Source organism: Canis aureus, chromosome 9, assembly GCF_053574225.1.
Source record: "Canis aureus isolate CA01 chromosome 9, VMU_Caureus_v.1.0, whole genome shotgun sequence".
NCBI lineage: Eukaryota > Metazoa > Chordata > Mammalia > Carnivora > Canidae > Canis > Canis aureus.
In genome coordinates, this window is record NC_135619.1 from 71,438,004 (window position 1) to 71,463,547 (window position 25,544).

Here is a 25,544-nt window from a genome sequence, read left to right on the forward strand (position 1 = left end):
CACTGTGCCGCAATCATCTTACCCGTTCCTTGGACATTTAGGTTATTTCTCTCTCTCTCTCTCTCTTTTTTTTTTTAAAGAGTGCTTCTCTAAGGAAATATCACATTTATGGAGCATGTAATTCATGCCAGAGGCTGCCTTAGATCCGTCCTCTCCTTTTGCCAAGCGGCACCTTTCTTTCGCTATTGGCTCATCCTCCCCATGCAATGGAGGTGGGGACCCCCAAAGGCTTAGGTAGTTCTGTTCAAGGTCCCCTGGAGGGAGGAGCCAGTAATAGGCTAGATTCCTTCCCCTTCCCATCCCGCCCTGCCTCATCTCTTTTTTGTTTCTGTTTTGGAAAGCATGTCTTCTTTTGCACCCACAACAGCCTGCATAGAGGCTTCATTAGAGAACACCCGGAATGAAGAGCTCAGGAGTGGACGAATGGGGTGGGGACATCCATCACTGCCCAGACAAAACCACTGTGGCATTTGGGGGATGCATCTCCTACCTTTTGCCTAATAGCGATTTTTTTTTTTTAACATAATTTCCTTAAGGAACAAAACCATGCTGGGTCTGTCTGAAGCATGTGGATGTTATCTGGGGTTCAGAGCAAAACCCACTCTTTCTGCAGCTTTGGGAACCGCGTGTGCCTGGCTGTGTTTCTTTAACCCCTGCGGGGAGAGACCAGTATCCCTCCTCAGTTTCCCTCTTTTGCCAAGCCTGTCTGGAAGCCACCTCATGTCACATGGCCACTTCACCCCTTGGGCCTTCCCCTTGTGCTGCTGGAGCCTATTGAAATCTGGACCCACGTGGGCCAGTCCCAGAATAGGGTCGGTCCCATTCAAAGACTCACAGATCGACAGCCAAAGGCTAATTAAAATGGAATTCCATGCCTTACTTGTGCCCCTCGGAGATGTCAAAGAAGACCCAATTCAGAGCCTTGGCAACGCTTCTCAGATGCTGTTCTCCTCAGCTCTCTGAAACCCCACCCTCCACGGCCCCAAATCCCTCGGCTCTGCTGCCAGCCCTGCGGCTCTCTCTGACCCTTTATCTTTGGATCAACCTCACCTTTCCCTTAGATGCTGCATCACTAAAATTCAGGGGCAGAGGGGCAGAGAGACTCTCCCCAAAGGCTGTGGGGCGTGGGGGCCGGGCAGGGTGCAGGAATCCGGCTGCAGTCAGTTACAGGAGGGGGCGGGTGGTGGAAAGAAGAGGGCTGTGACATTTGATCACATTCCCAAGGCAGTTCCTGGTCTGAATCAGAACACCGGCCCTAGCACTCTTGAAGCAGATGCTGAGTGGACACTTGGCAGGCTGTAATATAGGACTTCTGTCCTGGAGTTGGGTTCCTCGACCCCCAGGGGCCTGGAGCATGTATGGTGCACTCCACCAACGGCCACCGCTGTTCCCACGCGGTGTTCCCACGCACAACTGCCCGGGCCTGAATGCGTACCTGCCTGGCTGCAGGGGGACAGGCTCAGGGCAGGCTCCCAGGCGGGCACTCATGACCTCCTGTATGTCGGCAGACGGGCACCACCCGGCAAGTGTCGGATCCAGCCTGCCCAGGTGAAGGTGAGGAGCCACCTCATCCGTTTTGTGCCCAAAGAAAGTAAGTGCCTACCGACAAGGGTGAAGTAGGGGAGGGAAGCACCTGCAGCCCATACCCAGCGGCTCCCCCACTCGATACGGGTCCTTCCAGCTGGTTCTGGATGTCCCTCCTGGGCCCCGATGCCTAGCATTGGGAATGGCACCCATTAGATGCTCGAAGTGGGTGGAGCTCCTTGATCCCGGGCCATGGGTGAGTGGTCCCAAGGGGCTGCAGGCCTCAGAGGGGGTGAGGGAAAGATAGGGCTAACTGGTGTCTGGCAAGGTGCACTCTGAGCTCTCAGGACAGGCAGAGGCAGCGGGTACATATGGGTGGGGGCAAGACCAGAAGGAGTCATGCTGGGAGAAGGTGCCACGGGGGCAGGCGCATTTCCCTAGGGGCTACCATGAGATGGTTCAATTCCAACAAGTCTGGTGGGGAGGGAGGTGGGCGCAAGTCCTCGTGACCTCAGAGCCAAGCTTCATGCTGGAGGTACACCTTGAGCAAGACAGACACAAACCTGCCTTCTTGGGTTGTTACATACAGTCTCTCCATTTGCAAATTTTGGCAACTTGTGCTCAAAATCTTAAAAATCACCCTGTGGGCCAAGGGTACCCAACAGATAGATCACAGCTGGTGGAGGAGGTGTAGGGGAGAAGGAAAGGAGGGGTGCTGGGCACCCGGCGGCTGGGGTGGGCAGCCTTGAGGCAGCAGTGCCCCCAGCAGAGAAAAGGTGGGGGCAGGAATGAGCTCAGAGTTTGGGGAGGTTAATCCTAGCTGCGGTTGGTTTCAGGCCTTGGCGAGTTTTCCATTCATTCAGCAGTTTCTGGCACTTTCTATTGTTACCCATTTGGTGCTGGATGCTGGAGCCACAGGAAAAGTCAGACCAGGCCCTGTCCCTCCTGGGACAGACAGAAAAGTCATTTATTGTCCCAGGGCCATTACAGAAGTGTGTGCCAGCTGCCATGGGGACCCAGAGCAGTGCAGGACCGGGGTGGGGGTGGGGAGTTCCCAGAGGCTGGGGGTTGAGCCTGGAACGAAGTGTGCACTGGGGGTGGGGGTGGGGGCAGTCTAGGCTGCAGAACTAGCAGGAGCCAAAGCAGAAGGCTCCCTGACAGCCTGGGGATCCGGAAGCCCTTCCCCGCAGGTGGAGTGGGAGCCAGGGTGCAGGGAGGGGGAGCATCTGGCCCTGCCCTGCTCATGGCCTTGAATCAAGACCCCTTCTTAGCCTTCATCTCAGCTGAGGTGGGGGGGGTTAGAGGGACTGGTGACCCTTGGGTCCCTCCCCATAGTCAGGGAGAAGTCTGGGAGTTGTGCCTGTCCTGGCAGAGTGTCCCAAGCAGAGTGAGGTTTATCTCTGGGGCTGACCAGGGCTGAGCGTGAGGGCCATGTATTGGGGGGTGGACAAGGGAAGTCACCCACCTCAGCTCCCCATGCCTACATACCGAGGCCCTGTGGTGGGGCAGAGGCTTGGGGTGCCACCATGGCTCTGGTCAGCGTGGGCCCCAGCTCCAGCCAGCAGCCTTGGGAGCCTGGAGGAGAGCTGCACCCTATCCGGACAGGCCCTGGGCAGTCCAGTTCCCATGCCGCCTGCGTGCCTTAGATCCTCAGCAGATCTCCCCATCAGGGGCCTCAGCTTCCTTACACCTAAACCAGACGGGAGCCAGAAAGGGTCACTTACTCTCCGAAGCCCTCCCAGATACTTCTTCCCTTCCACTGGGCTCATGGCTTAACAGTGTGAGGGGCTGTTCCCCCATCCCTGTTCCCAGACTAGACACTCCCAGGAGGGCAGGACCAGGGGTGGGGGGACACCGCAGAGGCAGACTGCACAAAGCAGCTGCCGGCCAGCGTTTGCAGAATGACTGAGGAAGCACCTCGCACCAGCTCCAGGCCGGTGTCCCCAAGAGGTACCCCATCCCCGGGGTGGGAGTGGAGGGCAGGATGGGAACATCTTTCCCGAGGGGTCTGCGTTCCCTGGTGGAGAGCTGGGGCGGGTCGCTCTGACCGCAGGCTCTTCCTCTGCGCAGAGTTCATCCGGAGGGCAGAGAGCACCCCGCGGCCCCCAGCGCGAGCACCCACCCAGGCGCCCCGCCGCCGCCGCCCCACGGCTGCCGCGCCCGCGCCCACCCCGCGCCCCGCAAGGCCCACCCGGCGGCCGGGGGGTCGGAGGGGTGGCGGGCGGCGGCGGGGTCGACCCGGTACCGCGGACCCCGCGCCCCCCGACGGCGCCGTGCGCCTGGTGCGGCCCGCGGGCCTGAGTCCCGGGCGCGGGCGCGTGGAGGTGTTCGCGGGAGGACGCTGGGGCACCGTGTGCGACGACGCCTGGGACACCAAGGCTGCCGCCGTCGTGTGCCGCCAGCTGGGCTTTGCGCACGCCGCGCGGGCCGCCAAGCGCGCGGAGTTCGGGGAGGGCCGCGCGCTGCCCATCCTGCTGGACGACGTGCGCTGCGCGGGCAGCGAGCGCAACCTGCTGGAGTGCACGCACGCCGGCGTGGGGACTCACAACTGCGGGCACCAGGAGGACGCGGGCGTCGTGTGCAGCCACGAGGACCCCGACCTGTAGGCGAGCACCGCCTCCACCCGCCGCAGCCTGGCAGGGCCCCTGCGCCCTGGGCGCCCGGTGCGCGCGACCCTGCGGGCCGAGGGGGCTCGTCTGTAACGCTGTCCCGTGGCCGCGTGGGCGGTGGGGGTGCAGGGCTCGCGTGCTCTCTGTGTCCCCGCCCCTGTGTCTTCCGCGGGCCAGAAGCCACAGCGTGTTGGGGTCTGTGTGGCCATGGGCCCCAGGTGTTCTTTTCTTACCTCCAAACATCTCAGGCACGCGCAGGCACAGTCTGGCCACCGACCCTGAGCACTGAGGACGACCACCCTTCAAGGGCAGGCATGCCCTTGGGCACTTTAACGGAGGCATAGCTGGTAGATTGAGGGAGGGGACCAGGCCTGTCCTGCCCGGGGCTAGAGTGGAGGGCCCTGGACAATCTGGAGCGTAGCCTGAGGAAGGTGACTCAAAGATCATGGTTGGGTGGCCTGGCAGGTAGAGGTGCTGAAGAGAACAGGTAGGCATCCCGTGGGGCAAAGGGAAGCTGTTAGACGGATGGGTCCAGGGTGAACTGTGGGCTGTGGCTGTCTGGGTGAGGATCAGGCTCCCTGGGGAAGTGAGCATCCGGGGAGGGCTGGCTGGGGGACGGGGTACTAGCTCACCTCTGGGAGAAGCCTCCTGGTCCCCTTGGGCTTCATCAACATGCTGAGGCCATGTGGGTGCTCTGGGGACAGCGCTGGGGTCCCTGGCCCTGAGACCTGACCCCCTAGCACTCACTGGGACAGAAGCCACCCACCTGGCCACTCCAAGCATCACGCCGCCCAGTGAGTGAGTAGGGCATCAGGTTTCTCCACTTTAAAGGCGGTGTTGGGGCCACCGGAGCCACCTTGGTCATCTCCATCCACACGCTGCACAGTGAAATCCCAGGGGACCCCCACCACGCCCCTGCCCAGGGGTCCAGAAGGTCTCCTAATGCTCTGTCACCCAATGATGTGCCAACAACATGACTGTTTACAACCCCCTTCCTGCCTCTTCTCTCTGACCCACACTGCCTGGGAGCTGGAGGTGGGGGTGAGGGAGGGGGGCGAGGCCGGGAGCCTCCCTCCTGCTCACGGGTGGAAGTTCCTTTGCCCACTGAGGGCCTCCACCCTGGCCCCGTGCCGGGTCTGTGAGGGGGTGTCAAGTACAGTTGGACATACCCTCTGATAGGGGAGCAGAGAGGCGAAGCAGATGGGCACTGGGCGGTGAGGACAGGATATAGCCCATGCCAGGGCCCGTTGGGGCTCTGGGGGGGTCATCCCAGCCCACACTGTCCATTATTCTGAGAGCTGAGCCGGCGCCAGGGGTGGTGTGCCCAGCAGAGGAAATGGAGCAGGCAAGTCCTGGCGGGGGGGTGGCTCCTGGCTGCTCATGAGCTGAGTACGGAGTACAGGACGGCAGAAGAAAGCTCAAGGTCACCTCTCGGACTTCTCGTACCTCTGCCTTCAGTGCGGTTGGCAAGGGCCCTGGGCCTGGCCACCTTGAGCCCACCTGGAGACCACAGCCCTGCCGCTGAGCGTGGCCTGTGTGCAGGACACCGTGGTAAGGACAGTACAGCATGTGTGAACTCACTTAAGCCTTTGAAAAGCCCTCTTCTGCTCCTTTTATGGGCAGAGAAACTGAGGGGCACAGCCAGAGAGGGGAGAAGAGCACACACAGCCTAGCTCACACCTGCTGGCATCCTAACTCTTGAACTACCTGGTCCACGTGCGCTAGGCCAGCAGCAAGATGCGGCTTGGCCCAGGGGTCCCCCCCACCACACCGGGCTCCAGCCCACTGTGGGCTGCCAGCCTGGCCAGGAAGCACCTGCTGGAGGCCCCTGCCTCGTCCCATTGCCCAGCAGTAGCCGACGGGTGTCTCCTCCAGATGCAGGGAAATTCAGATGCAGGGAAATTCCGAACAGTGCCAGCTGCGAGGGCCCAACTCCCCACCACGCACATGGAGAAACGAGCCTGGGGAGGCGGAGTGTCCTGGGCCTGTCCCAGATGGGGCTGAGCAGAGACTAGAGCCCAGGGAAGGTGGGTGGCCCTCCAGAGCAGGGCGGCACCCTGGCCCTACCCAGTGGGGCGACCAGAGCTGTTGGTCCTCCTGGGCCCCGAACAGTGGTGTTGGGGGGTTGTAGAGCCTCTTCCTGGGGCTCCATCATGCCCTTCCCTGCCCTTCCTCACCCTGTTGATCTTTCTCCCTTCATGTCAGGGCCTGAGAGCCAAGATGCCATCAGGTGTGGCCTGGGAAGTGGGGCATAAGTGATGGGGGGGGGTGCATCTCCCACTGCTCCTCAGCAGTGATGGCCTGGAGCCACCAGCAGGGCCTCTAGTACCTTCCCCCACGTGGTGGAGTGGTCCAGCCCTCAGCGAGGCCCTTGGGTGGGGTGCTCTTCCCTTCAGTCCTCCTGACCCCTCAGCTCCAAACAAGGCTTAGGCTTCAGCCTGACTCCTGACGAGGAGGCTGACACAGACTCACTGCCCCTTCAGCAGTAACAAGGGAGGATAGCTGACGTTTGCTGAGCACTTACTATGTGCTAGGCACAGTCCTAAAAGTTTTACTTAGTATTCACTCACTCAATCCTCCTGTTAACCTGTAGGAGGCAGCTATGATGCTCACCCTTCATTGTACAGATGTGCAAACTGAGGCCTGGAGAAGCTTCCTTACTTGCCAAACGTCGTGTAGCCAATATTTGAAACCAGGCAGTAGGGCTCTGGAGACCCAGCTTTGGGCCATCACACCGCTGCCTAAAGAGCATTGAATTCAGTGTCGGCCCCAATTCCCATAGGCCCCTGTCATTGTGCAGATGGGGACACAAGCCTAGAAAGAGGCAGAGCCGGCTTCAGACTTGCCGTCCAGTGCTCCTTTCACTCCACTACCTACAGCTGGCTGCCGAGGGAGCATCCACAAGTGACTCTGTCCCCTGGGACTCTGATCCTGCCTCAGAGCCCTCCAGGGTTTCTGGAGATAGGGGTGACCCTGGCCAAGGCTCCCTCTGCTCCCCGTCAACCTCTGCCATCTTCCGCTCTAATCGGGCTTCCAGTCAGCAGTTAGAGTGGTCTCTCAGAACCTGGCCCAGAGAGGGGCCGCCTCCACCCGGTGTCACACAGCTCAGTTTTTGAATCCTTGGAGCCCAAATGGGGCAGGGATGTCCCAGGTGTGGCGTAGCACCCAGGACTGCATCCATGGTGTCAGCCTCGGGTAATGACACTCCGGGTCACCGACGGGGCCTCGTTTATTCCGTTTACCTGAACGCCTCCAACAAGCCGGACCCAGGCCGGGGCCTTGGTCCCACATTCCGATGGGAGGCAGCTTTGCACCACTCAAGCGAGGGCAGCTACTCCAGAGCCTGCCTTCAGAGCGGGAAGCCTTCAGAGCCCGCGATCCCGCTCAGCGATTCCTGCTGGGGGACCACGTCTTGCCCGGTGTTTCCAAACTTGAGCAGAAACACTAGTAGGGCTGGTTCACATACCAGTCGCTGGGGGCCTATCAGAGTTTTTGACTCAGTAGATCTCAGCGGGGCTGAGAATTTGCATTGTGACACCGAGTGATGCTAATGCTGTCGACCTAGGGGCCACACTTTGAGAACCACTCCCAACTAGTGCCGTCCGATCATCAGAGCCACATCAGTCACTTTAAATTCTCTAGTAGCCGTGCTAAAAATGTAACACGAAATCAGGGTGAAATGAATTTTAATAAGATATTTTCTTTAACCCAGCATATTTGACAATTATCATTTTATCAGTTAATATACAGACATTAATGAGATTTTAAAAACATTTTTTATATCCAGTTAGTGTAATCCAGTGTCTGTTCTACACACACACAACATCTCAGCTTGGACTAGCCATGTTTCAAGTGGCTGGACTGGCACCTGTGGCCAGTGGCTACCACATTGAGGACCCTGGAGTCTAGACCTTTCCTGCGAAGGGCCAGGTGGTTGGCCACGTGCTTCCAGGCAGCTCCCTCTGCTGGCGGCTTGTAGTGCTGCCTGCCCAGGCGAAGGGCGCGGAGACCCACCCCAGCCTTGGGGTGCCCTCTCTCTCATCACTCCCCACCTGATCACAGGAGAGCTGGAGAATCAGATGAGGTGGCAGTGGGACAGCAGTAGACTTGATACATGAGGAGGAGATACTGTTGACTCGCCCCAGTCAGCGACAGGGGTGTCCTGTGGGCAGAAATGCCAGTGGGGCCATGGTCGCATTGAGCTAGAGGTTACTGGTGTTGAGTGATGCACCAGAGAATGTTAAGGCCCATTCCTCTCCTTCGCTCTAGTTGGACAGGCTCAGGCTCACGGAAGTACCCTGAGGCTTCCATGCCCGCCTCGTGTGAGACCCCAGCCTGTGCCCAGAGCAGTTTAGGATCTGGCCCTGTCCTCAAAAAAACAATGGTTGGGGGTCCTTCGTCCAGATTGCCCCCAGCTCCTGGAGCTTTCACAGCCCAGCAGGGGCTCTCTAACCTGCCCACCCCCACCCACCCTCTCTAAGCAGGGCCAGCCAGTGGCTGCTTCTTACCGCCACATGGGGGCAGGCACCACGGCAAGCCAATGCCTCTGAGCCCCAGACTAGTGGTGTCCAGCTCCCTGAGGTGGGTGGGCTGGGTGGGAAGGATGGACGCCCAGGTTGTGGGGGTCCAGGGACAGAAATTCTCTGGGTCCAGCTTTTGTTGTTGTTTTAAGATTTTATTTATTCATGAGCGACACAGAGAGAGGCACAGACACAGGCAGAGGGAGAAGCAGGCTCCAAGTGGGGAGCCCCATGCGGGACCCCGGATCACGCCCTGAGCCAAAGGCAGACGCTCCACCACTGAGCCACCCAGGCGTCCCTAGGTCCAGCTGCTAAAGTGTGGTGCTCCCCATCACCCTGCAGGGCACAGAACCCTCACAGTCATGGCCCTGACGGGAGGACCGTCCCTGGCTGCCTTGGGGAAAGAGGTACACAGACCTCTGTTTCCCAGCCCCCCAAACCTCTCCGGGACCGGCCCACGAATGGGGTAGGGGCATGTCCCCTTCCCAGGCACCCGGCAGCCTCAGTCTTTGGGCGCCTCCTTCCCAGCCCGTTGGAGCTTTACCGGTACCAGGAGTGTGCACACTCGGCCCTTCCCATCCGCTGCTCCCAGTCTGGGTGGCCTCCCCAGTGGAGGGGTGAGAACTAGGAGTGCAGAGCTGGGCTTGCTCTGTCACACCCGGACGGGTGGGGAGAAGCGGGTTACATAAACGGAAGGCTCGGCTAGTACTTCACAGATACCCTATGGTCCCCGCGGGCACATGTGTCGCCTTCCCTCCAGGGCCACCTTGCGCACCCAGATTTGCACGGGCCCCACCTGCGGCTCCTTTGGACCTGGGTCGACGCCTCCGACCCGGCTGTTCCTGGGTCTGGGAGGTTCTGGAGGCGCCCAGACGCCGGGAGGGCAGACCCTGGTCCAGCTGTGCGCTCCTCATTTGCAGACACCACCTCCCTGCGTCCCCGGGGTCCTCGCCACCTGCCCCGTGGGCGCCGCGGGGACCGGCCAGGCAGGGGGCACGAGCTTTGGGGGTTGGGGGTTCGAGAGAGGGTGTGGGAACAGTCGGAGGCCTGGAGGCTGGGATGGGGTTCCCGGGAAGGGGCCTAGCACCGGAGAGAACCGTTATTTGCAGGCGCCCGAGAGAGCGGAACCAGCCAGCGGGACCCAACACCGCCGCCGGGGCAGGAAGCGCGGAGGAATCGGGGTTGCCAAGGACAACGCGTTCTGGGCGGAGCCGCCGTGGGAACGGAGCTGGAGGGGCCGGGGGCGGGGCCTAGGGAGGCGGGGCCTGGGGAGGCGGGGAGAGGGCGGGGCCCGGGGGGTCTGAGCCAGAAGCGGCGTCGTGATTGGCGGAAATCCCGTGCTCTGGGCGGGGCCTGGGCCGGAGCGGGGCGGGGCCGGGGGCGGGGCCGGGGGCGGGGCCCGGGAGCTGGAGGCGGAGGCGGAGACGCGGTTGGCGGGGCCGGAGCGCCCTGGGCGGGGTCGGGCCGGCGGGGGCGGAGCCGAGCGGGAGTGGGCGGTGCTGGGTCGCGCCGGGCCTGGGGCCGAGGCGGCGCGCGGCGCTGACAGCTGAGTCGGCTCCGGCCTCCCGCCCCCTCGGTGCCCGGCCCCGACCCTGGCCTGGCCTGCCCGGGAGCCATGAGCCCCGGGCTGCTGCTGCTGCTCGGCAGCGCCGTCCTGGTCGCCTTCGGCCTCTGCTGCACCTTCGTGCACCGCGCTCGCAGCCGCTACGAGCACATCCCCGGGCCGCCGCGGCCCAGGTGAGCGGGGGGTGGGGGCGGGGGCCTGGATGGGGCGCTCGAGAGGGGGCCGGGGGGCGCGTCCAAGCCGGCGTGGGGCCGGGGGTCCAGCCTCGCGGTTGCGCGTGGCCGCTGGGAGGCGGCGGCCGGGAGAGGGGCGCTAACTATTCTTAGTAACAAATTACTCACAGCCGCAGCAGCTGCTCGGCGCCCACCGCGCTCTGCTGGGCCCCACAAACGTGATGGCAGCGACAGCCCTGTTAGGTAGGCGCTATTGTTACCCCATCGTTCAGACGAGGAGACTGAGGCGCGCAGAGGCAAAGTCACCTGCCCAAGGTCACACAGTCGGTAAGCCTAGATTTCAGCCCGGGGTCCGCCTTGGCTCTGAAGTGGGCGCTCTTAACTTTGGGACTTGGAACCGGGTCACTCCACCTGGATCGGAACACACTTTCCTTTGGTCACATTCCCCTTTGTATTTCTGTCCTGGTATATGTACCCTTTTTGTCTTCTGCTTAGCACTTCCATCCATCCTTGTCCCCTACCCCCACCTAGCGTTGCCTCCCCCACCCCCCAACCAGAAGCTTACCTTTCTGAAGCTTAAATCAAATGACCTTTCTGAAGCTTAAATCAAACGTGTCATTTCTCTGCTCCAAAAGCTTTCCATCACTTGAGAAGGAAATCTAAATTCTAGATTAAGTCCGTTCTGTGGCCAGCAAGGCCCCTGCTGAGTTCTCAGAACCCCACTCTGTACTGTTCTCATCACCCCCCTCCCTTGCTTGCTCACTGCAACCCCCCTCCTGCAGCTCCAGGGTCGTGCTCTTCCCTGTCCACCCTGTGTAAAGCCCACCTAGCCCGCAACTCCTTAAGGGGCCATCACCCCTGAAGTTACCTTCTGTTCACTTGTTGACTGTCTGTTCACTTGTTGACTGTGTCTGTCTCCCCCTTTAGAATGTGAGCCCCGGGAGGGCAGGGATGCTGTGTGTTCGCTCGTGTATCCCCAGCACCTGGCACATTGCAGACGCTCAATAAATATTTGTTGAATGAATGAATAAACAATGGTAGTAGACACGCTTTTTAAAACCTCAGGACATGAACCTTCTGGAAGGTGCCCACCTCCAGCACAAGCCAGATGACCTGGCATCGGAAGCCTGAATCCCTGTTTGGTGGTTTTGGGAAAGATCTCTGTGGCTGGTGATACAGGGAGGCGATTGTTCCCCCCTGCTGGCCCTCTGTCTTCCCAGGTGCCCTCGCCCACCTTGGGGTCTTCCTTTCCCCATGCTTAGCAGCTCTGTCTTCCATGCCACCTAGATGGTTCTTCCCCTCACCTTCCAGGCGAGGCTTCCATGCTAACTCCTCAGGGAGGTTCCCACCTGCTTCCGTGCCCGAATATATCATGTTCATTTTGTGAACTCTATGTCATTGTAAGAGTTGGGTAATTATTTGTGCAACCTTTTGTTAAGTGTCTGTCTCTCCCATAGGCCTGTGTCTGTCTTGTTCACTGCTTTGTCCCTGACATCTGGCACAGCAGCGGCAGCAGCTGGTACAGGCATAGTAGATACTCGATAAACAGTGATTCAAAGTGGATGGTGGAAGTCGCCTACCAGTTCTGTTAGGTACACTGTCACCCTTCCAACTTTGCAAACCAGCCATCGACAGCTTGGGATTGAATGAGCTTTGTGCTTGTTCGGCTAGGTCTCACCGTGACTTGGTCTTCTCGTAAACCCAAGTGCTTCAAGCACTGCAGATCTGGTCTAAGTCTCTTTGTCTCAAGAAGGCAGAACCTTAAATCAAGCCCCTTTCTGCCCCTCGCCTTTATCATTTTTTTTAATTGCATTTTAAAAATGAAATTTTGCCATAAAATTTACCCTCTTAAAGGGTCCAATGAGTACTTTTTAGTATAGTGACAGAGTATATCATTCTTAACCACTGGTTCCAGAACATTTTCATCCCCCAAACAGAAACCCAGCACCCTTTAGTTGTCACGCCTCACCTCCCCCCCCCCTCACCCCCCAGCCCTAGGCAACCACTAATCTGTTTTCTAGATTTGTCTGGATGTTACACATAAATGGAATCATACAATCTGTGGCCTTTTTGTGGCTGGCTTTTTTCACTCAGCATCATGATTTCAAGGTTCATCCTTGTAGTAGTATGTGTCTGTATTTCTTCCCTCTTATGCCCGATTTCTCCCCTGAGTCCTACACTGCAGAAGCGACGTGTGACCTACAGGTGCGTGTGGGTGGGTGGGAGAATGGGAGGAGGTTAATTATATAATACTAATTATATAATTAAACGTAATTATAGTTGGGCTCTTTATTCTAAGGAGGTGAACTGAACGATGCATATGCAAAAAGATTTGGGATTAACAGTTGTTTGGTGGTCACATATAAACCTGTGCTAAATGAAAGTTCTGGAGCCTCTTCTAGCTCATGCTTTGGTATCCAAAGCCTGGATCCTCAAACCGTGATTGGCAACACCATGGTTGGCAAGAAGTGTACATATCGGGTCTCTGGTAGTAACGTTTGCCCCTTGGTTGCTTCCAGGCTTTGCCAACTTTCAGGCAAGGATCCCTCTGCCTTACAAGGAGCAGCTGCTGTGCTCTCCCCACCCCTACCCATCTTCCTCCTTATCCAGCAGGTGTCACCAGGATGCCCTCTCCTCCAGGATACCCTCCTGGAGTTCCCCACACACAACATCCTACTGCAACCATCCGTGTAGCGGCTGAAAACTCAGACCCCACCTTTGGGTCCCACACAAACACTTGTGGTTTCTTCATTTCCCTGTCACTGCTCTCAGCTTCCTCATCAGCCCCCAGTCTCCTGGCAGCGTGGGATGAATGTAAACTTGACAACAGAAAGTTGTCAAGAGAGCGTCTCTCTCTTCCAGTTTTTATTTATTGCAGAATAAGTTTTTCAAGTGCGACTCTTGGGTGGCACTGGTTCCCTACTCCCGTTCCCACTTGCCAAACTGCCCCAGGTGGGGCCCGTTCAACAAATGGCCCTTTGGCTCCTGGCGATGGTGGAGACCCCACCCCTTACTGGCTCTGTTGGGTGGCGCACCCAACCTTGGGTGCCCGGCTGAGCACTCACCACCCCTCCCACTGGCATGGGGCACAGTCATGGCCACTCACCCTCACTCCTGGAGGTGTCCCCCCCCCAGCCACTGTGTGGGCTCCCTTCATCCTTGGGGCTGGCCTCACAGTGGACCCTCCAGGTGACCTCTGCTTCTTTACGATCCAAGACTTTGCCCTCAGGAAACCTTGGATTGCCGCTGTGCCAAGCACAGTGTTATGGGAAACTGCATGTGCCACGGACCCGGCAGGGCGGAGGATTCTCACCCGCCTCTGTCTCCCGGGGGCAGCCCTGTCATGCTCAGCCTGCCAGCAGGGGCCTGCCTCTGTCCGCCCCCAGCCCCATCCCAGGTTCCACCTCCTGGGAATTCTGCATCCCTTACCTATTTCCAACACCTGGTCTTCCTGCCCGGCCTTTGGCTCCCCAGCGCCCCCTGCAGGGGTCAGAGGGAAGAGGTTTTAGTTTCCATCCGTGCCCGGCAGTGGGACCCCACACTCCTCTGTCCCCTTGGCCCTCTTGGGGTGTCACTCACCTTCTCCCCCAGGTGGCCGTGGGCCCCCGTGCTTACAGCGGAGGCTCCCAGACAGGCCTGGGACAGTGAGGAACGCCTAGATCCTGTTCTCACTCAGGTGGTCCCCAAAAGAACATTCTCCCCAAACGGGCAGCTGTAGGGAGTGACCCTGGATACCAGATTATTCTGGAAATACAGCCAGTCGTGTGGGACTGGTGGAGCAGCGGAAGTTCAGGGCCGCTCACCCCCGTGGGCTTCAGCTGCCCGGCAGCCGCCCTGCACTTCCTTCCTCGTGCATTTGCCGCCCACTCTTGAAGTGTTTCTTGCTTCTCTTCAGTTCCTGCCACCTCCCCCTCGATCCCCACTCCCAGCCTTTCTTCTTGCCTCCTACTTCCCTGAGTAAATGGAGCAGCCTGAGAGAACTTCCTTCCAGGGCTGTGCCGCCACCGCCAGCTACCCCCATCCCTGCCCGGGGCCCACGCGCCCTTCCCACGGGGACCTCAGTGCTTCTGGCCACGGGGAGCCGTCCCCTCGGTTCAGCAACCCTGGCCCCAGCCAGGCCCCCCTCCTGTGCCATCAGTTTTCCTTGTCTCCTGCATCATTCTGATTTTTATATAACATGTTGTAAAACAAAAACAACAAAAAAAACACACACAAAAAAATCCATCTCTTCCCTTCCCATTCCCTCCAAATGCCACCCCCTGTCTCTGCACCCCCTCAGCACCCACCCCAAGCCTGTCTATCTTTGGGCCCCATCCTTCCTTCCCTCTCTTGGGCCTGCCACCCCCTGGGGCTCTGGCACCCACCTCTCCGCCCACCCTGCTTTGGCCGAGTGACCTCCCGGGAGCTGCGCCCAGGGTAGCGCTTCCGTCCTGCTCTTGCCCGGGCCCAGGGCAGCCTGGGGTAGTGCCAGCCCCTCCCCTGTCCCGCTCTCTCCGCAGGCTCCCCACTCCACACCCCTGGCTCTCCTTGGGCCTCCCCAGCGGCTCCGGCTCAGTCTCCCTGGCCGGTGGTCCCTTTGCTGCCTGACCGCCTGACTCAGTCCTGGGGTCTCTTCTCTGTCTACACTCGCCCCCCCTTGTGGTCTAATCCAGTTGCTGGGCTGTGAGTGCCGCCTCTCTGCTGAGGACTGTCCCGTTCACATCTCTAGCCTGGCAGGTCAGAAAGCCAGTAGAGCAGGTTACCTCTGGGAGCAACAGAGGTGCAAACCCCCCCCTCCCCGGGGAGCTCTGGGAGCTGACCCCACCCAGGTGGAGGTCGCAGGGTCATCTGTGGAGGCTGCTGGGGAGGGGGGTGGCGAGCTGGAACTTCAGGCCCCCCCTTCCTGCAGGCAGAGCCTCAGTGCTGGCCCTCAAAACCCCACCTGCCCGCACGGACAAGGGCATGATGGGGCCTGCTGCCCCCCACCAGCTCCTTCTCAGGCCTCCTCGCCTTAGTAAGTGGCAGCCCCATCCATCCTTGTAATGCTCAGGCCAGGAGACTTGGCTCAGCCTGACAGCGCTCTCACACCCACACCCACAGCAAGTCCGCTTGGCTCCTCCGACAACACGCACTGGAAACCGGGTTCTCGCCTGCACGGGTCTGAGCCCTGTCCCCTCTCACAGCCCCTCACTGGTGTCCCTGCCTCCATTCCTGCCCCCACCCGCCCCATATACTCTCAGCACAGCAGCCGTGAGATGAGCCCTTAGAAACCCGTCAGACCCTGTCTCTGCTCCACTCAAAACCCTCCAGTGGCCCCCATTTCAAGGTCAAAGCAAAAGTTTCAACAACAGTGCACAAGGCTGTTGGTGATCTGCCCCCTACCTTGAGGACCCCATCCCGTGCCACATCGCCCTCAAACACTCCTCTCCAGCCTCAACACCTTCTCCCTGTTCTTCAAACTTACCAAGCACACTCCTACCTCAGGACCTTGGCACCTGCTCTTCCCTTTGCCTGGAATGCTCTTCCCCTACATACCTGGGCAGCCAAGTCCCTCACTTATTACAGCCCAAATGTTACCTTCTTAGAGGGACATTTCTTGACCCGCCTGCAGAAAATAACAACCCCCGTCCTATCTCCACCTCTGATTACCTAACCCCCTGATTTTTCTCCCATCACTCTCCGACTTCATACTTACTTACCTATTTGTTTATTTGCTCTCTATCTCCCTCCAGGAAAGGTGAGGTCTCTGACCCAGAAAACTCGCTCTAGATGGTGTAGTAAGTGAGCTTGTCTGGAATAAGTCACACGGGAGATAGGAAACACCTTAAAAATGTGCCACAAGGTGACACCAGACAGACTTGTTCACATTGTGGTGATCACACCAGACTTACACATCTGCACTGCAGACTGAGCATGACTAAACAATCCCTGGGTGAGAAGGACCTTGGGGTGACCCCGTCCTAGCCGTGCCATGGTGGGCTGATGACCACCTCTCTGGCTGCAGCTCCCCTGCCTGTGGTTAACAAACTACCTTCCTCCAGGTGGTGGGGGTGGCTCAGGTGGAAAGAGGGGTGGAATGGTGCCCAGCATGTAGTGAGTGTTCCGTGGATGTGTCAAGGTAATTGCACACAATACCATTGTTCACTTTGGATGTGCCAGCCCCTGGCCTCTGCGCCAGGGAGATGGTTTCATCCTTCTCCATCTCCCCTCTATGGAAAGCTCTGGAGCTGGCCAGACCTGGGTTTGCATCCTGCCTGCATTCCAACCGCCAGGTGCCCCGGAGCCAGTGCCACAACTCCTTGGGCCTCAGTCCTCCCATCTGTGAAGTGGGCCTAATGACGCCAACCTCCCGGAATCCTGTGGGGGGAGGGAGCACTCTTTAATGGTGACTTCTGGTGATCTTAACGTTTCCTGTTTCTTCTAGTTTCCTTCTAGGACACCTCCCCTACTTCTGGAAAAAGGATGAGGTTTGTGGCCGCGTGCTCCAAGATGTGTTTTTGGATTGGTGGGTCCTGATTGTCATTTGTTGCCCTTACTCCAGCCCAGGGCCCTCATGCCTCAACCCCCGCCCCACCCCCACCCCCCCCCCGTCAGCATACACACTTCCCCCCCCTCGGGACAGGTCACTCCCACCCCCAAAGTTCCTCCCCTGAGTGGAGAGTAGGAGAGGCTGGTTCAGAAAGCAGCTGACTCTGCCTTTCACCAGCCGTGTGACCTGAGACCGGCCATGAGAAACTCTGAGCCTCAGTTTCTTCATCTGTAAGCTGGGTGGGGTGTGTGACTCGGTCATAGTCAGTGTAGACAATGGTGCTTTACACTTGCAAAAGCATTTTCAAAGGCACGATATCGCTTGGTTCCCAGCAAAGGAGGAGTGTAGCAACCCTACTTCTATGGATGTGGGAACTGAGACCAGTGGGGGGTGTGACCCAGCAGAGAGACCATGTCAAGCCCCTCCTGGGATGGGACACCCTGATCCTCCTGCTGGGTAGTGAGGATGATAGTCACCTCTCCCACAGCTGACAGCTTCCTTTGGGTCATTCTGGTTTCCAGGGCTAAGAAGTATGGCCCCGTTGTGCGGGTCAACGTCTTCCACAAAACCTCGGTCATCGTCACAAGCCCTGAGTCGGTCAAGGTAGGAAGCAGAGTGGATTCCATGGGGAGGGGCCTTCCCTTCCCTGGGTTGTGGGCATGAAACTTGACCCCAGGGACTGTGGGGAATTGTCCCAGAGGCACCAGAGTTTGGGCTGGTTTCCCAAGGATCCAAAAATGTATGGCATCTTTCTCTCTGACCACCCACTGTTTGGGAGTTTTGCCCAGGGGGTGCACACACATTTAGCTAGCTAACCTCCCTCAGCCTTGGTTCTTTCATCTTCAGGGTGGGATCATAACCCCTCTGTCTCTGGGCTATTGTGAGGATTAAATAGCCATTGATTTATTTAATAAATATTCATTTACACAAATATTTATTTAATAAAGGGGCAAAAGACACTTAAATGCACTTCTTTGTGTATTTCATTATATTAACCCATTTAATCCTCACAGGGAATAAATGACAGTGCTTCATTTCTCACAGTGGGTACGCAGCAGATGTGCAGGGTGGTTCTTGGCATGAGAGCGGGAGAATGCAACTTACGGTCCAGATCAGGAGAAAAGCTGAACGACCATGGTGTCTCTAACAGGATGCTAAAAATCATTTTTAAAAGTTTAATTTCAAATATGGACACAGTTTAAGATTTTTCAAGCATGCTACCAAAAACCATATACAAAGAACTTCATGAGGCTCAATGAAAAAAGTTGAACCATATATGTTAATATGATGAGTTGCATTGGTTAATATTCAAGCGTTAAACCAACCTTGCATTCCCGGTCATGATAAAATTTGCTCATCTTCTGCTAAGAATTTTTGTTTCTATATTTATTATTTTTTTATAATTCCTTTGTCTGGTTTTGGATCAATAGACCTTGAAAGAGGAGTTGGGAATGTCCCCCTTTCTCTGTTTTCTGAAAGAGTTTGTATGACGTGGTGTCATTTCTTCCTTGAATGTTTGATAGGACTCACTGGTGGAGCCATCTGGGCCTGGCATTTTCTCTGAAGGAAGCACCTTTTGTTTTGTTTTAATTAAGTGATTTATGGCCATTCCAATTTTCTGTTTTTCTTGGGTTTGGTAATTTGTGTCTTTCAAGGCATTTGTCCATTTCATCTAATTGTTAAAATTATTGGTATAAAGTTGTCCATAATATTTATTGATTAACTTTTTCATGTCTACTGGCTCTGTGGTCCTATACCCTCTCTCATTCCTGGAGACAGTAATTTGGGTTTTCTCATATTTTCTTAATCAGGTTTAAAGGTTTATCAATTTTATTTATCTCTTCAAAGAACCTGTTTTTGGTTTTATTGGATTTCTCCATTGTTTGTCCATTTTCTGTTTTATTGATTTCTGCTCTTTAGTGTTTCCTTTCTGCTCTTTGTTATTTCCTTTCCCTCCTTTATGATTTCTTTTCCTTCCTTCTGCTCTTTATTATTTCCATTTTGAGTTTAATTTGTTCTTGTTCAAATTTTTTAAGGTGGGAGTTTAGAAACTTGATTTTAGACCTTGTTTCTTTTCTAATATAAGCACTTACAGCCGAGCATCTCCTCATAAGTACTACATTAGCAATATATTTCAATATATTGTACTTTTATTTTCATTTGGTTCAAAACAGTTTCTTTTTCTTTTTTTTTTTAAGACTTTATTTATTTCAGAGTGAGAGAGCATAGGAGCAGGGGGAGGGGTGGAGGGAGAAGCAGACTCCCACTGAGAAAGGAGCCCAATGTAGGGTTCAATCCCAGGACTCCGGGATCATGACTTGTGCTGAAGGCAGATGCTTAACCAATTGAGCCACCCAGATGCCCCTCAAAACACTTTCTAACTTCCCTTGTGATTTCTTCTTTGATTCATGGATTATCTAGATGTGTGTTATTCAATTTCTAAATATTATGGTATTTCCAAATACCTTTTGTTATTGATTTCTAGTTTAATTTTTTTTAAACCTCATTCGTTTTTTTTTAAAATATTTTATTTATTTATTCAGAGAGAGAGAGAGAGACAGAGACACAGGCAGAGGGAGAAGCAGGCTCCATGCAGGAAGCCTGACGTGGGACTCGATCCCGGGTCTCCAGGATCACACCCCAGGCTGCAGGCGGCGCTAAACTGCTGTGCCACCAGGGCTGCTCGATTTCTAGTTTTATTCTATGAGTTCAGAGAAAATACTCTTCATGATTCAATTCACCCAAATGAATTGAAGCTTGTTTTATGACCTCATATATGGTCCATCTTGGTGAATGTTTATGAGCATGTAAAGATTTTTAAAATTTATTTATTCATGAGATACACAGAGAGAGAGGCAGAGACACAGGCAGAGGGAGAAGCAGGCTCCCTATGGGGAGCCCGATGTAGGACTGGATCCCAGGGCTCCAGGATAATGCCCTGAGCCAAGACAGATGCTTAACCACTGAGCCACACAGGCATCTCTGTTTATGAGCACTTAAAAAGAATGTATATTCTATGATTGTTGAATGGAATGTTTTAGAAATATCAGTTACGAGAAGTCGGTTGATAGTATTAACCAAATCTTCTAAATCCTCACTAATTTTCTGTAGTTGTTTTAACAATTACTTGGAGAGGAATGTTGAACTCTCCAACCAGAATCATGAGTTTTTCTATTTCTGTATTTGGTTCTATCAATTTTGCTTCATGCATTTTGGAGTTCTGTTATTAGGTGTGCACACATTGAAGACTGATGTGTCTTTGTGATTAATTGACCCTTGTGTCTTTAGAAATGTCCTCCTAATTTATCCTTGGTGATATTCCATTTCTTGAGGACATTTTGTCTAATATTAACAGAGCCACTCCAGTTAGTGTTGCTTGGTGTATCTTTTGCTATCCTTTTATTTTTAACCTATCTCTGGGTTTTTATATTTATTTATTTGTTTGTTTTAAAAATTTATTTATTTATTTATTTGAGAGAGAGAGAGAGAACAAACGAGTAGAGTCGAGAGGGAGAAATGGCCTCCTGGCAAAGCTGGGAGCCCAATGTGGGGCTCGATCCCAGGACCCTGGGATCATGTCCTGAGCCAAAGGTAGACACTTAATCAACTGAGCCACCCAGGCCCCCCTGGGTTTTTATATTTAGAGTGGGTTTTGTATAAATAGCATATAGTTGGATTTTGCTGTTTTATAGTCTCAAAATCTCTTCCTTTTAATTGGAGTGCTTAGGTTATTTATATTTATTGTAATTATTGAAATGCTGAGGTTTACAGCTACCATGCTGTTATTTGCTCTCGTCTTATCTGTTGTTTGTCCCCTCTTCTCCTTTCTTGCCTTCTTTTGGATTGAATATGTTTTTTTTTAAAGATTTTATTTATTTTGTCATGAGAGATACAGAGAGAGAGAGAGAGGCAGAGACATAGGCAGAGGGAGAAGCAGGCTCCATATGGGGAGCCTGATGTGAGACTCAATCCTGGGACTCCAGGATCATGTCCTGGGCTGAAGACAGGCTCTAAACTGCTGAGCCACCCAGGGATCCCCATGATTGAATATGTTTCAGTATTCTATTTTATCTCTACTATTTGCTTATTAGATCTCCTTCTCTCTCTCTTAGTAGTTGTCCTAGGATTTATAGTATAATCTTTAACTTAGTCTATCTTCAAATAAAATACTACTTAATCTCTGTTTACTTTTAAGATTTTCTGTTTACCACTGGTGTCAGGAATTTGATTATGATCCACTTTGGTGTACTGTTCTTTTTTTTTAAGGTTTTATTTATTTATTCATGAGAGACACAGAGAGAGAGAGGCAGAGACATAGGCAGAGGAAGAAGCAGGCTCCATGCAGGGGGCCCAATGCAGGACTTGATCCCAGGGCTCCAGGATCATGTGCTGAGCCAAAAGCAGACACTTAACCACTGAGCCACCCAGGTGTCCCATGTTCTTTTTTTTTCTTTTGTCCCATGTTCTTTTTGTTAATGCTACGTAGGAGTCTTTGAACTTCTTGGATATGTGGGCTACTTGAGCATATTTTCAATATTTGTAACAAATGTGTAAAAGTTCCTGTCTGCAAACTCCATCATCTCTGTTATTTCTGGGCCTGGTTGTAGGTAGATTTTTCCACTCTTTGGCATGTCTAGTGATTTCATATTGGATCCTGAACATTGTCAGTTGTACATTTTGGAGTGCTCAATTTTGTCTTATTCTTTTGAAGGGTGCTGGAATCCATTTTGGCAGATGGTAAAGTTATCTGTGGATCAGTTTGATCCTTTCCAGGTTTGCTTGAAGGCTCTTGTAGGGTTGGTCTAGGGTCGAATTTTACTCTAGCATTAGCTTAGCCCCACTACTAAGGAGTGACTCTTCTGGGGACCATGTAAAGGCCTTATGTCTGAGGTTTAACTCTGGCCAGTGGGAACTTGAACAGTACTTGGCCTGCATAAGCTCTGAGAATCGTTCAGCATATAATTACTCAATAATCCTCCTTTTTCCTGGAAGTTTTTTTTTTTTTTAGATTTTATTTATTTATTCATGAGACACACAGAGAGAGAAGCAGAGACATAGGCAGAGGGAGAAGTAGGCTCCCTGCATGGAGCCTGATGTGGGACACGATCCCAGGACCCTGGGATCATGACCTGAGCCAAAGACAGGTGCTCAACCACTGAGCCACCCAGGCATCCACAGAAGTTGTTTTAAACTTAGTCTTGTGTTCACTGTACATGTGCCCAGGTTGGTAGTCATCCAAAGGTGTAGGGATCCCTATGCAGATTTCTGCACAAGAGCCCTTTGTATGCATAGCTCCCTCCCCTTAGTTCCTCTGCTCTACAAATTCTAGTCTCCTCTGATCTGTCTGGACTCTGATTTCTGTCTCATCAATTTGGTAAGCCTGCTGGGCTATACTTGAGTTTTATCTTTTAGAGCCTTTATCCTGAAATTGCAGAAAGCTGGAGTAATTAATCTTTGGTCGTAGGCTCACATCTTTTTTTTTTCTCTTTTCCTTCTCTTAGGATTCACAATCCTGTACTTCCTGTTGATTAGTATCTGAAAAGAGACATTTCATGCATTTTGCCTTTTTTAAAAAAAGATTTTATTTATTTGAGAGAGAGAGAGAGAGAGAGAAACAGCACAAGCAGGGAGAAGGGCAGAGGGAGAAGGAGGGGTAGACTGTCCACTGAGCAGGGAGCCGGATGCAGGGCTCAATCCCAGGACTCTGGGACCATGACTTGAGCCAAAGGCAGACTGAGCCACCCAGGCACCTACCTATTGTTTTTTATTGCTTATGGCAGCAGGGCAAGTGCCCAGCAGTTGTCCCTTAGTGCACAGAAGATTGCAATCAGTGTGGACAACCAGGGAAGGGAGCAAGGTGCTGAGGATGTCCCACATGCCCCTCATGTCCCAAAACCTAGCTCATTGGGCCTTCAAAGGATCCCCAGGCCCAGGGATAGCAGACACAGGGACACCTGACTATGGGGACCCCTGATTGGAGTCTGTGCTGAGGCTGCTGTGCTTCAGTGTGGGGACTCCTCAGTTTAGGTTGGGAGGGTTGGCACAGACCTTGGACTATTTAAAAATGTTTGAGAGGTCCTGGGAGTTGGGCCTTTACTCTCATGGGGACAGAACCTGCAGGAGACGGTAGTGGTTTATAAATTGGTTTATAAATGACAGCATTTGGGTGAGGGTGGGGTCCCCAGGATATGGCTCATGACCCAAAGTCAGCCATTTTGGACATTTTCCTTCAGCTGAAAAATTGATATTAGGACTCTGAGCTAAGCTCCCAGATACCAGAAGCTCCTGGATTAATGTACAGTCGAGATATCGCCTTGCTGCTTCCTAGTGCCTCCAGGGTAAAGTTCAGTGATTCATAGGCAGGCCTCTGGGATCCAGCTCCCCTGCTGCGCCTCCCCACTTGTCACTCTGCCTGAAGGCAGCACATGACCTGGGCTTCCCCTCCCTGCATCACAGCCTTCTCTTCCCTCTCTCCTGTAGCAAATTGCCTGGATTCAAATCCTATGTCCACCATTCACCATGTGCATGACCTTGGGCATTTAAAAATCTCAGTTTCTCCATCATATATAAGATGAGCATAAAAATGGCACCTATCTCTTAGGGTTGCCTGCACACTAAGTGAGCTACACTCATGATGATGCAGATGTGCACCTGCCATTTATGGAACACCTGATGTGTCTCAGTGTTCTCAGACTTTTCGTATAGAGCAGATTTTTCTCTACAGCAACCTTTCCAGGCAGGCACGCTTCTTATCCCCAATATGTGAGACGAGGAAGCAGAGGAGATGAGTAGTTTGCCTGTGGTCATAAAGTTAGCAAGTGGTGGAGTGAAGATGCTGAGTCTGGATCCAAATTCAAACCAGCTGACTCCACAGCCTGAGCTGTTAACCCCTTGACTGTACTGGTTCAAGAGCTGTCAGCTAATGTTATTATTGCTACCATCCAGCTTGTGATAAGGCAAGTTGATCTTTCCTCCAGGAAGCCTTCCTTGACTCCTATGGCTGGGTTGGCACTAGTGATACTAAATCTGTGCCCAGGGTCTCTCCCTTATCTCAGAAGCCCTCCCTCTGGGCTTCTCCCTTCCCTTGCTCTGGTTGCAGAGCAGCACCTGCCTTTTCTTGTTTTCATGATTTAGAAGGCGATGTAGTGTGAGGGCCATGCCATGCTTGGGCATTGAAGTGAGGACCCCCCACCGCACCACTCCAGCTGTGTTGCCACAGGAATATCACTTCACTCCTCTATGTCCTGCTTTCCTCATCCCCAAACAAGATGCTATTGCTTGAAGACAGGACTTCTGCAGGGTTAGGGTGAGATTGTGCTTGACGAAGTGTTCACACCACAGCGGGCACTCAGTTAAAAGGGATTGTTGGGGTGTGTTTCACAAGAGCCCAGAAAACTACTGAGTCCTTTGCAGCCTCTCATGGGTGCACGAGCTCATGTTGGCTTTTTGGGGATGTTTAGAAGTTCCTGATGTCCACCAAGTACAACAAGGACTCCAAGATGTACCACGCAATCCAGACTGTGTTTGGTGAGAGGTAAGGCACCAGGAGGGGTCGGGGGGGGCGGGGGCCTGGAAAGCCTCTAGCTACAAACAGAGGGCCATGGGGGCCAGGGTGTTGGGTGTAGCATGAAGGCCCGAGCCCTGGCTGCGAGGCACACAGCAGATGCCCCTAAATGGTAGCCACCGCTCTTGTCATTGTCACCTTCTTTCTCCTCTTTCCCCTCGGGATAGCAGGTGGGCGGGTTGAGGGGGTTGCAAGGTTGGGGCATGTGATCTCCCAATTTCTTATTGATTGACTGATTGATTGTGGCAAAATTCACAAAAGTCATCATTTTGACCATGTTGGTTACAACTCAGTGGCATGTGGTCCATTCATGGTGTGGTGTAACCATCACCACTAAGTAGTTCAGGAACATTTCCATCATCCCAAAAGGTGACCCTGTCCCTATCAAGCCATCAATCAGTCCCCTTTCCCCCCTCCCTGTTTCTCATGTCAAGCATTTGTCTCCTGCAGACTGTTTGGCCAAGGCTTGGTATCTGAATGTGACTATGAGCGCTGGCACAAGCAGCGCAGGGTCATGGACCTGGCCTTCAGCCGCAGGTGAGTGGATCCAAGATGGTAGGCCTTGGGAAGGGCGTGGGCTTCACGGGACGGGGGCTCACCCTGGCTGAAGGGAGAGAGGTGGGGGCATTAGTAGAGAGAGAGAGAGCGAGAGAGCAAAGCAGGCTGCTGGGGATGCAGGCTGAGCATCAAAGGCCAAGTGACACAAGTGACAGTGATGCCTGGGGTGCGAGTTCTGGGTCCCAGAACTTCCCCACTCAGACCTCATCACTCCTCCCCCGGGCTTTTTCTTTTCTTTTTTTTTTTTTTTTAAAGATTTTATTTATTTATTCATGAGAGACACACACACACACACAGAGAGAGAGAGAGAGAGAGGCAGAGACACAGGCAGAGGGAGAAGCAGGCTCCATGCAGGGAGCCCGAAGTGGGACTCAATCCCATGTTTCCAGGATCACTCCCTAGGCTGAAGGTGGTGCTAAACCACTGAGCCACTGGGGCTGCCCAGCTTTTTATTTTCTTTATTATAGTTCTCACTTTTGGTAGCATTTTACCTTTTAAATAACTTTTATTGAGATACGGTTTCC

General features: G+C 54.1%; 2 protein-coding genes and 1 long non-coding RNA gene across 5 annotated transcripts in view; 2 read left to right on the plus strand and 1 right to left on the minus strand.

Moving 5' to 3' along the window:
- HHIPL1 (HHIP like 1) overlaps window positions 1-5,125 on the plus strand; it is a 43,136-nt gene extending 38,011 nt beyond the window's left edge. For 2 of the 3 annotated variants that reach the window (XM_077910571.1, XM_077910572.1), the window contains 2 exons: window positions 1,509-1,591; window positions 3,595-5,125. In XM_077910571.1, the coding sequence (XP_077766697.1) occupies window positions 1,509-1,591; window positions 3,595-4,130 (619 nt within the window). In that variant the 3' untranslated portion in view covers window positions 4,131-5,125. Of the gene's footprint in view, window positions 1-536; window positions 1,074-1,508; window positions 1,592-3,594 lie in introns of those variants that run through there. The other variant, XM_077910573.1, reaches the window with a different exon arrangement.
- A 2,688-nt stretch (window positions 5,126-7,813) lies between these two features.
- LOC144321132 (uncharacterized) lies at window positions 7,814-11,379 on the minus strand. Its single transcript, XR_013386859.1, has 3 exons — window positions 11,259-11,379; window positions 10,559-10,801; window positions 7,814-8,295 (listed from the first exon to the last, which is right to left on the minus strand). It is a non-coding gene; the product is annotated as an uncharacterized LOC144321132 (long non-coding RNA).
- Window positions 10,156-25,544, plus strand: part of CYP46A1 (cytochrome P450 family 46 subfamily A member 1) — a 28,657-nt gene continuing 13,268 nt past the window's right edge. Inside the window, exons 1-5 of the mRNA XM_077910574.1 lie at window positions 10,156-10,390; window positions 16,794-16,874; window positions 17,420-17,501; window positions 24,359-24,432; window positions 24,913-24,999. Coding sequence (XP_077766700.1) covers window positions 10,269-10,390; window positions 16,794-16,874; window positions 17,420-17,501; window positions 24,359-24,432; window positions 24,913-24,999 — 446 coding nt within the window. The 5' untranslated portion in view covers window positions 10,156-10,268. The remainder of the gene's footprint in view (window positions 10,391-16,793; window positions 16,875-17,419; window positions 17,502-24,358; window positions 24,433-24,912; window positions 25,000-25,544) is intronic.